General features: G+C 42.3%; 1 protein-coding gene across 2 annotated transcripts in view; it reads left to right on the top strand.

The window, feature by feature from the left end:
- The window catches only part of MCF2 (MCF.2 cell line derived transforming sequence), a 174,016-nt gene that overhangs the window by 67,650 nt on the left and 93,419 nt on the right, over positions 1 to 12,947 (top strand). For both annotated transcript variants that reach the window (XM_069747026.1, XM_069747027.1), the window contains exons 2-3: positions 6,203 to 6,271; positions 7,903 to 8,017. In XM_069747026.1, coding sequence (XP_069603127.1) covers positions 6,203 to 6,271; positions 7,903 to 8,017 — 184 coding nt within the window. The remainder of the gene's footprint in view (positions 1 to 6,202; positions 6,272 to 7,902; positions 8,018 to 12,947) is intronic.

Below are 12,947 nucleotides of genomic sequence, written 5' to 3'. Positions count from 1 at the left end.
CACCGTGTCGGTCGGTGGTATAGCGTTCGTGATGGGGCAACATAGTCTCATCAGGGTCTGATTCTTGATCATTACCCTGCGAGGGCAATGTTGTGGTCTGAGTCAAAGGACCAGCATAGTAGTCTGGCTGTGGCTGTGCATCAGTGCACTCCATGTCAGATTCAACTTGTAATGGGCATGGACTGTTAACTGCTTCACTTTCTAAGCCAGGGACGGTATGTGTAAAGAGCTCCATGGAGTAACCCGTTGTGTCGCCTGCTGCATTCTTCTCTGTTGTTGTTTTTGCTGAAGAGGACAAGGAAGCGACTTGTCCCTGACCGTGAACATCCACTTACGGCGCGCTGCTTTGACATTTACCAGTTTCACGAGAGGAGGCAAAAGAGCTAGAGGCTGAGTCAGCAAGATAAGCCAAAACTTGCTCTTGCTGCTCCGGCTTTAAAAGCGGTTTTCCTACTCCCAGAAAAGGGAGCGTTCGAGGCCTTGTGTAGCCAGACGACGAACCTGGCTCCACAGCTCCAGACTTAGGTGCAATATTTTTTTTCCCACGACCAGCTGATGCTCCACCACTACCACTACCCTCATTACCAGCTGACAATGAACGCCCCCGGCCACGACCTCTTCCACCAGACTTCCTCATTGTTTTAAAAACATAAACAAACTAACGGTATTTGTTGCTGTCACACAACTTACACGGTGAGCTATAACTTCAGTATGATTTAGCTACCCCTTTACAGGTGAGTGAGACCACAACGAAAATCAGGCACAATGTTACACACTCTGTTGTTGGTGGCAACAAATGAGAGAGATGCCACACACGCAGGACTGTCACTGAAGCACAAATGTAAATATTAATCTCCCACTGATTTGTTTTTTTGTTTTTTTTCAGGGAGACTTTAGGAAAAAAAAATAATAGAATAAAATGATTTTTTCCGGAAGAATTTAGAAACCAAATAAAATAAAATGATTTTTTCAGGGAGAATTTAGAAAACAAATAAAACAAAAAAAGGCTTTCTATGGCCCACTGAGTGAGAGATGACGCACACAGGAGTCAGGAGTGGCACACAAGCCCAGAGGCCAATATTTATCTCCCACTGATTGATGTAGTGATTTTTTCAGGTAGATTTTGGAACCCAAATCAAGCTAAAAAAAATAATAGGCTTTCTATGGCCCACAATTGGAGAGAGAGAGAGAGATGGCACACCCAGGAGTCAAGACTGGCACACAAGCAGAAAGGGCAATATTAATCTCCCACTGATTTGTTTTTTTTTTTTTTTTCAGGGAGACTTTAGGAAAAAAAAAAATAGAATAAAATGATTTTTTCAGGAAGAATTTAGAAACCAAATAAAATAAAATGATTTTTTCAGGGAGAATTTAGAAAACAAATAAAACAAAAAAAGGCTTTCTATGGCCCACTGAGTGAGAGATGATGCACACAGGAGTCAGGAGTGGCACACAAGCCCAGAGGCCAATATTTATCTCCCACTGATTGATGTAGTGATTTTTTCAGGTAGATTTTGGAACCCAAATCAAGCTAAAAAAAATAATAGGCTTTCTATGGCCCACAATTGGAGAGAGAGAGAGAGAGATGGCACACCCAGGAGTCAAGACTGGCACACAAGCAGAAGGGGCAATATTAATCTCCCACTGATTTGTTTGGTTTTTTTTTTCAGGGAGACTTTAGGAAAAAAAAATAATAGAATAAAATGATTTTTTCAGGAAGAATTTAGAAACCAAATAAAATAAAATGATTTTTTCAGGGAGAATTTAGAAAACAAATAAAACAAAAAAAGGCTTTCTATGGCCCACTGAGTGAGAGATGACGCACACAGGAGTCAGGAGTGGCACACAAGCCCAGAGGCCAATATTTATCTCCCACTGATTGATGTAGTGATTTTTTCAGGTAGATTTTGGAACCCAAATCAAGCTAAAAAAAATAATAGGCTTTCTATGGCCCACAATTGGAGAGAGAGAGAGAGAGATGGCACACCCAGGAGTCAAGACTGGCACACAAGCAGAAAGGGCAATATTAATCTCCCACTGATTTTTTTTTTTTTTTTTTTCAGGGAGACTTTAGGAAAAAAAAAAATAGAATAAAATGATTTTTTCAGGAAGAATTTAGAAACCAAATAAAATAAAATGATTTTTTCAGGGACAATTTAGAAAACAAATAAAACAAAAAAAGGCTTTCTATGGCCCACTGAGTGAGAGATGACGCACACAGGAGTCAGGAGTGGCACACAAGCCCAGAGGCCAATATTTATCTCCCACTGATTGATTTATTGATTTTTTCAGGTAGAATTTAGAACCCAAATCAACCAAAAACATAAATAGGCTTTCTATGGCCCACTATTTGTGAGAGAGATGGCACGCTCAGGACTGGCACACAAGCCCAGAGGCCAATATTAATCTCCCACTTTTTATTTTTTTTCAGGGAAAATTTATAAACCCAATAAAAAAAAAAAATAGGCTTTCTATGGCCCACTATCTGAGAGAGAGAGATGGCACGCTTAGGACTGGCACACAAGCCCAAAGGCCAATATTAATCTCCCTTTTTTTTTTCAGGGAGAATTTATAAAACCAAAAAAAAATAAATAAATAGGCTTTCTATGGCCCACTATTTGTGAGAGAGATGGCACGCTCAGGACTGGCACACAAGCCCAGAGGCCAATATTAATCTCCCACTTTTTTTTTTTTTGTTCCAGGGAAAATTTATAAACCCAATAAAAAAAATAATAAATAGGCTTTCTATGGCCCACTATCTGAGAGAGAGAGATGGCACGCTTAGGACTGGCACACAAGCCCAAAGGCCAATATTAATCTCCCACTGATTGATTTATTGATTTTTTCAGGTTGAATTTAGAACCCAAATAAAGCAAAAAAAAAAAGAAATGGGCTTTCTATGGCCCACTGAGTGAGTGATGATGCACACAGGAGTCAGGAGTGGCACACAAGCCCTGAGGCCAATATTTTTCTCCCACTGATTGATGTAGTGATTTTTTCAGGTAGATTTTATAACCCAAATCAAGCAAAAAAATAAATAGGCTTTCTATGGCCCACTGAGTGAGAGATGGCACACACAGGTATGGCACTCTAGCAGAAATGTCAATCTTAATCTCCCACAAAAAAAAAAAAAAAAAAAACAGGGAGTGTCCAACAATTACTATCTCCCTGCAGTAATCTCAGCCAGGTATGGCAGGCAGCAATAAGGAGTGGACTGATGCACAAATTAAATAAAAAGTGTGGACAAACAAAAAAGATAGCTGTGCAGAAAGGAAGGAACAAGAGGATTTGTGCTTTGAAAAAAGCAGTTGGTTTGCACAGCGGCGTACACACAGCAATGCAGCTATCAGGGAGCCTTCTAGGGCAGCCCAATGAGCTACAGCGCTGAGGGAAAAAAAAAAAAAATGTAGCTTCCACTGTCCCTGCACACCGAAGGTGGTGTTGGGCAGTGGAAATCGCTACAGCACAAGCGGTTTGGTGGTTAATGGACCCTGCCTAACGCTATCCCTGCTTCTGACGAAGCGGCAGCAACCTCTCCCTAAGCTCAGATCAGCAGCAGTAACATGGCGGTCGGCGGGAACGCCCCTTTATAGCCCCTGTGACGCCGCAGACAGCAAGCCAATCACTGCAATGCCCTTCTCTAAGATGGTGGGGACCAGGACCTATGTCATCACGCTGCCCACACTCTGCATTTACCTTCATTGGCTGAGAAATGGCGCTTTTCGCGCCTTTGAAACGCGACTTTGGCGCGAAAGTTGTGTACCGCATGGCCGACCCCGCACAGGGGTCGGATCGGGTTTCATGAAACCCGACTTTGCCAAAAGTCGGCGACTTTTGAAAATGAACGACCCGTTTCGCTCAACCCTATCGATTATTATTATTATACATTTTTATAGCACCATTTATTCCATGGCGCTTTATATGTGAAAGGGGCAAATATAGACAGGTACAATAAACATGAGCAAAACAAGGCACACACAAGTACAGAAGGAGAGAGGCCCCTGCCCGCGAGGGCTCACAGTCTACAGGGAATGGGTGGGGATACATTAGGAGAGGGTAGAGCTGGTGTTGCGGCGGTTCAGCAGACTAAGGATCAATGCAGGCTGCAGGCTTGCCGGAAGAGTTGGGTCTTCAGGTTCTTTTTGAAGAATTCTGTAGTAGGCGAGAGTCTGATGTGTTGGGGTAGAGAGTTCCAGAGTATGGGGATCCACGGGAGAAGTCATGTATGCTGTTGTGGGAAGAAGAGATACGAGGGGAGAAGAGAAGGAGATCTTGAGAGGTTCGAAGGTTGCATGTGGGTAAGTACCGGGAGACCATGTCACAGATGTATGGAGGAGACAGGTTGTGGATGGCTTTGTATGTCATAGTTAGGGTTTTGAACTGGAGTCTTTGGTCAATAGGAAGCCAGTGAAGGGCTGGGCAGAGAGGAGAGGCTGGGGAATAATGGGGAGACAGGAGGATTAGTCAGGCAGCAGAGTGTAAGATGGATTGGAGAGGTGCCAGAGTGCTAGAGGGGAAGCCAGAGAGTAGATGGTTGCAGTAGCTGAGGCGGGAGATGATAAGGGCATGCACTGGCGTTTTAGTTTTTTCATGGTCAAGGAATGCACGCATCCGGGAAATATTTTTGAGTTTGAGTCAGCAGGAGGAGGCTAGGGCTTGGCTATGTGGCTTGAAAAAGAGGGCAGAGTCAAGGGTTACCCTGAGGCACCGAGCATGTGGGACTGGGGAAAGTGAGCTGCCATGGACATTGATGGATAGGTCTCGTGGAGAGGTAGAGTGAGATGGGGAATGATGATGAATTCTGTTTTGTCCACGTTCAGTTTTAGAAAGCGAGCAGAAACGAAGGCTGAAATAGCAGACATTGTGAGATTTTGGTCAGTAAGGAAGTGAGGTCAAGTCCAAAAAGGTAGATCTGCATGTCGTCGGCGTAGAGATTATACTGTAAACCATGGGATTCTATGAGCTGTCCCAGGCCAAAGGTGTAGATGAAGAAGAGCAGGGGCCCTAGGACTGAGCCTTGGGGAACACCGACAGACAGGGCTGAGGTGAGGAGGTGGTGTAGGAAAGGGAGACACTCAATGGTCGGTCTGTTAGATATGTAAATATGATATGTATATAAAATTCCACCCATTGTTTCCCCCATCTGTGATAGATGGAAAATAGCTTAGAGGATGTCCCAATAATAAAACTTAACTTTTAATGATAAATATAGAACCAGACAAACAACTTATAAATAACCAAAAAAGTGCTCATGTGAACCAGTGCTCAAAAGATAAAAATTGGTTGGATCTCATCAATAATAGCAGAGTAGTATGCCTCTCCAATAGTAGAGGGCATGTAATCACAGTGGTGCGTCTCTCTATATCCTCGGTTGAGGGTCCGCTGTTCAAACATAGGGCTAGAGGCTGGGGGTACGGTGATTTCTCTTTTTCTCTGTTAAACCCATTCAAACTCCAGTCCTCACAAGGACAGGCCCCAAGTGGTCCTTAACTATGGACCCCACCAACAATTGGACAAACTTGGAATTTCTCCCAACACGTTTCATATCCAATAGCGGAGACTCATCAGGGGAGCACAGTTGCCAACAAGGCATTAATAACAGTCCAATACAAAGTCCGTTAGTAGGTAGAGCCCTGCAGTGGCTAGGTGCCCACAGGCCACAATCGGCCGTCCGTATTGACGGAATAGATCCTCTAAGCTATTTTCCATAGATTATCCCGAGGTTAATGTGAGAGTGCTGACTTGATCGCACTATAGCTGATTGTACCCCATCTGTGATAGCACTTCTCCTCACTGTCTGGAATCATTATACCTTGGGTAATCCGCCTTACGCACTTTACTTTGGTTGTATGCACCATTGCCAGGAGGCTCCCTGTTTGCTGTCCCCTTTTCCCTATGGTGGGGTATAGCTTCCTTCTGTGTTCTATTTCTCTTTGTCACACAGCGAATCTTTACAGCTTTAGGGGCAGTTCTTCTACTTTATTATTTGTTTATTATGCATTGCTTACATAGCACTATCATATTCCGCAGCGCTTTACAGTCTCTTTAGTGTCTCACAATCTAAATTCCCTATCTTTATGTCTTTGGCGTGTGGAAGGACCAGAGAACCTGCTCTATATTTATGAAAAGGAAATTAAAGTCATAGGGTTCACATACTTTGACCTTATCTGTTAAACGTGTGTTTTTAACGTGTGTTTTACAGAGTCGGCAGCTCCCATCTGTGCAAAGGACATCGTGGATCAGTTGATGAAAGAATTTGCCTTTCTCTCAGGTAAGCGGAGCGCTCCTCTCTGTGCGATCTTGTAATTAAATCCTCGGCATGAACTTGCGGACTGTTTGGCAAAGTGATACCCTGCATATTATCCTGTAGTCTGTAATGCCACGCAGGCATACTTAATAAAACATTATGGGGATTTGGAACATATAAGGTTTCTGTGGAGAGATAATGAAGTCACAGACCATTTGTGACCGCAGCTCTGATAGATATATTCCGTTATATAAGTGTAGAAATTCAGCAAGAGAACTGTGTGTCACTAGTCCCTGATCACACCGACGTCATGGCCTCTAGTTATACTGGATCTGCAAAGCAAAGGTTGGACACGTGGGGCTACAAAGTGTTGTGATTCAGCATCCAGACCTGAGAATGTGGGTTACCTCTTCATTCATTCCTTGCAGCATGTAGTGTTGCCCTATTCTTCAGATAGATGGGTTTCCCAGCATTGAGACCCTCATCTGCCAGACATTTATGTACCAGATGGGGCAGGAGTCCCCCCCTTTAATGGGGTTCTGTGCAAGAACTCCTATAGACATCACTAGGAGAGAGAGAGTTTTGCTTTTCTATCTCTGTGTGAGACAAACACGAGCAGCAGCAGCATGGAGAACATCATACAGTTGTACTGAGCAGTGTAGATGTTCATCCAGCACTGGTGGTGAGAGAAATTATTTGCTAGAGAAGCTTCATCAGGATTTGGTTCTCTGCCTGTGCAAGTACCTCTCCCACCTCTTCTTCTCTCCATAAAGTATAATAAGACGCATACCCTGACATTTCAGGAGGCAGGGTTCAGGGTAGGAAGTGGCTCATAACGCTATTAAAGGTTTGCTCCAATCTTCATAAATGTATAATGTTGGATAGTGTTTGTAAGTACAAGCAATTTTGTTCTTCAGATGTTAACATTTTTCCCTCTGTTTACAGGTCATTTCCTTGGAGATCGACCACCGCTGCTAGACAGCAGAACATGCACTGTACTTGCAAATGCTTTTCTCTTGAGCTTGTAAGCGCTGTTTTGAAAATGGCTATGATCTCTGGAGAGCACTGTTACCCCCTAATATTGGCCAGATTCAGCGTAGTGCTTACAAGCTAGACAGTAGAAGTGGTCGGTTTCCTAGGCAATTAGCTGTAAACAAAAGAAAAGTGTTGTTATGTCAAGAAAGGCTTCAAATTTTAATAAGCAGTAAAATGCAAAAGTGCTTGTTTTTACAAGCTCTATCCAACAAGAAGATGGAAATAACCATTTAATATATCTTACTAAGTTTCTTATATTTGCTTATACTGTTGATTTATGCATAATTTGTTGAAATGACTGTGACCATCTGACTATACAGAAAATATTCTTGGAGATGAAACAGCGCCACCCTCTGTACAGGGGCCTTGCCTGGTATTACCGTCCGGCACTATTCATTTGTATAGAGCTAAACTTCAGTACCGGACATGGTAATAAAGTGGCGCTTTTTCTAGGGTAACAAAAAAGGTTGAGCAACGGCACCCCAATATTTCTTTATAATTAAACTTCACAATTACTTGTAAGACTTTCTGTAGGATTTAGCCCGGCCTTACCTGTAAGTATTTCTAGATGTCCCAGCTTTCAAGATATATTTATGTGATATGTCACTTACTTTCCGTAGGTGGTCGGGGGAAGGATAACGGCTGGATCATCACGCTTCCCGAAAACGCCACATTCCATGAAGTCCCGGAGGACGTGCTCAGGACCGTGCTGACATATTTAACCTCTGTTCCAGGGTACGGCTTTAGACACGGATCTGACATAAGCCATTTTGTAAACATAACTTTTTAGCTTCAAGGGGGTGTAAAGTTACCGTGAAAGGTCAAACAGTGAAATCATATTCATCAACTCTCATAAGTAAATGTTTAGACGCCGCGGTCTGCCAGATGTCATCCATGACAGTAATAATGTAATATTTACCTGCACTTACAGGACAACTCCACCTGTAAGTCACACTAGCTCCATAGACATCAAAAGGAAAGTCCAACGATTCGATGAAATATCTCTGTTATATCTCAATTTATTTAGCTGCTATTCGTGTATTTATGACTTTCATGTGAATTATTGCCCGAGTGAATATCTAGGACATATCCACCCACAAATATTCATTTATAAAACTTCTGGAACAGTTATTTTTGTTTCTCACTTTAATGCATTTATTTAGGTGTAAAAATAATTTTTGCAATTGGGCTTCATTAATAAAGTTGCTCCTCTCTCCTTCTATAGTCAGTCTATCTGAGAATCTGTCCAAGTCTTACAAAGTGTTTGTAACTTTGTTATTTGTCTTTTCCTGAGCACCTCTCAGCTGATTTTTGACCACAGACCACTTCAAGCAAGAAGAAGAGAAGAAGCAATAAAAGCCAAATGGTTCAAATTTTTTAATGAAATCCAAATGCAAAAATCATTTTTAGACCAAACAAAATGCATTTAAGTACAAATCAAAAAGTGTCCCTAAAAGTGGACATTGGGCAACCCTACTTGCATTGGGTAATTATATGAAATTGTGGAACAACTGCTATAATAATATGTATTGAAAGTTGCTATGATAACTTCTACCTGAACTAGAAATAGTCTAAAGCTGGCCACACACATTAGATGGCTATCGACTGAACGATGCTTGGGCCGATCATTCGGCCCACAGTCAATTGTCCCATACACATGAGCACACTTCTGATCAGCTGTTATCAGCTCTGGCCACAGTCGAGTGTAAACAGTGTATGGAGCGCAGCTGAAAAGCATTGCACACTGTATAGTGGCGGCTGCCAGGCATTGCTGCTCCTATTGAAGAGAATAGGAGCTGACCTGAATGACCTGGAAGAAGCCATTAAAAAGTGTATAAAGCTGTGCTGTTCAACCCCAGGCACTGTTCACGCAGTTGATGGTGGTACCATATGTTGGATCCATCCAATCTTAAACTGATTAACTATACTAAAGATAGACGAGCAATATAAAAGTAGTTTGCAACCCAGTTAAAAAAGGAACTGTTACTTTCTAAAAAAAAATGTAGTTAATACTTTGTAAAAATCCCTAAGCTCCCTTGATGATGACATTTGTTTCTGTTGTGCGCTGCATCACTCCAGTGTAGAGATATTCACATTCCAGTGTAGAGATATTCACATTAGTTACTTCTGGAGTGCTGTATGTGAAATCTCTGCTGCAGTTCAACTGAGCATTTCTTCAGAGTCTTCTCTGGGGGCGTGTGCTTTTACCCCTCCCTGCCAGACGTGGCCAATCACAGCTCGGCAGCTGATCAAGCAGAGAACCAGTCTCTGAGGCTGCCGAACTGTGATTGGCAGTGTCTGTCAAAGAGGAGTGAAAGCACACGCCCCCAGAGAAAACTCGAGCGATAAATATGAATGTTTCTACAATGGAGTGATGCATCACAAAATGGAAACAAGTGGCAGAGTCAGGGGGACTCAGGAATTTTTACAATGTATTAAGTCAATTTTTTTGAGCAAATTACAGGTCCTTTTTTAAAGCTGAATACTCAGTTTTTCTGTTGTATAGTTCCAACAAATATCTTAGCCAATTGTAGACAATTGAATTTTTTCAGTAATGTTCAGCGGGTACTTGGACCAGTGACTCCTGAGAATAAATAGCAAAGAATATTGAACCAATGTTAACTAAAATAAGGATCTGTAAATAACATTTACACATTTATCAGCTGCAGAGTTTCATTTTTACATAATATTAACTATAGTGATCTATGTTATTTGCTTCATCCATTGTGCAAAACTGGCATCAACCAAACTAACACCTAATACGATCTCTTGTATCATCTGCACCATAGACATTGCACATCAGACGGGCAGATTATCGCTTCCTGAAGTATACTGAATGGAGTAGAATTTGTAGATCGCTATTCTTATAAATGGGGAAGTCTAGACTGACTTTTCTATAGAGATTCACTGGAAACAGTTTGGGATTTCAAAATGCAAATATAGTAAAATATGAACCTTTGCAAAGACAAACGCTGTATTTGTATGCTGCTATCTCGCCTTATAAACTGAAATGCTGCATGCAATTTAATTACGTCTATTGAAAAGAATTTTCCAAAATCTTTCCAAAAGCAGGGAATGTCATAAAATAAAAATAAATAAAAAATATTTCATATCTATGACTGTGGCCTAAAAATGTTACTAGTACAATAAATATTAATGCTGGTCTTAATCACCATCTAGTGGCCATTGGTGGTATTGTTATATGTGTGTACTGATAATATTAATTATTATTGCTATGCTTGATGTTTATGTCATAAATATATTCATTTATTTAGATATTGCCACAGTTAGGTAAAGGGGTGACATTAAGGTACCTTCACACTGAACAACTTTAGAACGATAACGATAGCGATCCGTGACGTTGCAGCGTCCTGGATAGCGATATCGTTGTGTTTGACACGCAGCAGCGATCAGCATCCTGCTGTGACATCGCTGGTCTGAGCTAGAAGGCCAGAGCTTTATTTCGTCGCTGGACTCCCGCAGACATCGCTGAATCAGCGTGTGTGACGCCGATCCAGCAATGTCTTCACTTGTAACCAGGGTAAATATCGGGTTACTATGCGCTGGGCCGCACTTAGTAACCTGATGTTTACCCTGGTTACCATTGTAAATGTAAAAAAAAAACAACACTGCATACTTACATTCCGGTGTCTGTCGCGTCCCTCGCCGTCAGCTTCCCGCACTGACTGTGAGCGCCGGCCGGCCATAAAGCACAGCGGTGACGTCACCGATGTGCTCTGCTTTACGGCCGGCGCTCACAGTCAGTGCGGGAAGCTGACGGCGAGGGACGCGACAGACACCGGAATGTAAGTATGTAGTGTTTGGTTTTTTTTACATTTACAATGGTAACCAGGGTAAATTTCGGGTTACTAAGCGCGGCCCTGCGCTTAGTAACCCAATGTTTACCCTGGTTACCCAGGGACTTCGGCATCGTTGGTCGCTGGAGAGCTGTCTATGTGACAGCTCTCCAGCGACCACACAATGACTAAACAGCGACGCTGCAGCTATCGACATCGTTGTCTATATCGCTGCAGCGTCGCTAAATGTAAAGGTACCTTTACTGTTTGGTTCAAACTACTCTTGTGCCATCAGGTCTGCTTTTTTTTCCGCAACACCTTTAATTACTGTGCATTTGCTCTGACTAAACCACAGATCTTAAATGGTCACTGATTACCAACTTAGGGGCAGATCAGCCTTTTTTAGACAGGCCAATTGCACATCCAGTTTTACAGAACAATCGTTCAGTGACCATAGTACTTGGCAGCATATGTATTGTTTAGGCTACGTTCACATTAGCGTTCTGCCGGGCTGCGTCGGGCGCAGCCGCGGTGACGCATGCGCCATGCGCCCCTATATTTAACATGGGGGCGCATGGACATGCGTTTGCATGCGTTTTGCGATGCACGCGTCTTTTTTGCCGCAAGCGTTAGGGCGCAGAGGACGCAGCAAGATGCATTTTTTTGCGTCCAAAATCCGGCAAAAAAAGGACGCATGCGTCGCAAAACTATGCATTTTGCATGCGTTCTTGTTTGCATTGTGCGTTGCGTCGCCGACGCAGCAGCACACAACGCAAATGTGAACGTAGCCTTACACAGAACAATGTGCTGTCGAGAACGATAATGTTTAATTACCGTAGTTAGTTAAATGGCAGCTTTTTTTTACACTGGCCGATTAACGGGAGGGGAACGTTCCTAGGAATGTTCATTCCCAATAATTTTCTGGTGTGAATGCACACTCATTAAACCTCAGTTATTCACATTTTCTGACATTTAATCCTAGTGCACATTCCCTTTCTTAGGCTACTTAAGCTCACTACTATGTTCCAGGATGTCAGATGTCAGAATAAGGGTTTATTTCAGTATTTATCTCTTTAATCCTATTCTCAGTGCCTCATAAGTTCATATACACGTGGTTGGGGTTTGGTATTATCTCTAAATTGTTTAGTTTTGACCCACTTGTGACCGAACTGGTGTAAGTGGGTCTGGTTTGTAGGCCTACTTGCTCACACTCACTTTTTAAAGTTATGAACACACATTTTTTGGCCAGCACTGTAATGGCCCCTCCATTATCTTCTTTTTGCTGTCATCAGATTAAACTATTACCATTACAGACGTGTGATAGTTAGGGGGCTTGTTGGAAGCTTCACATAGCGGCCAACAAGCTTCAAGTTACGCCACGGCCTTTTTGGCCAATGACGAGTTGGTGCTTTAGTATCTCCACAAAACTTCCCCTGCTCCTAAAATACACCCCTCACCAAGCTGCTGCAAGTCTCCCCATTGTGGCTGAACAGTTCCGTTTTTCTTTAATCAGATGATTTTACATTTTTACAAAGAGTAAGACCTTTGCCCCCATGGACAGTTGCAAACCACCCCATTGCTTTTTTATTGCAATTTAGATCAGTGGCTTCTTACTTTCAGATTACAGTGGGTACGGAAAGTATTCAGACCCCTTTACATTTTTCACTCTTTGTTTCATTGCAGCCATTTGGTAAATTCAAAAAAGTTCATTTTTTTCTCATTAATGTACACTCTGTACCCCATCTTGACTGAAAAAACATAAATGTAGAAATTTTTGCAAATTTATTAAAAAAGAAAAACTGAAATATCACATGGTCATAAGTATTCAGACCCTTTGCTCGGACGCTGTCCATTTCTCTGTGATCCTC

This window comes from Ranitomeya imitator, chromosome 2 (assembly GCF_032444005.1).
Source record: "Ranitomeya imitator isolate aRanImi1 chromosome 2, aRanImi1.pri, whole genome shotgun sequence".
Taxonomy (NCBI): Eukaryota; Metazoa; Chordata; class Amphibia; order Anura; family Dendrobatidae; genus Ranitomeya; species Ranitomeya imitator.
Note: the sequence above shows the minus strand (reverse complement) of the source record. Positions and strands in the feature narration are given on the sequence as shown.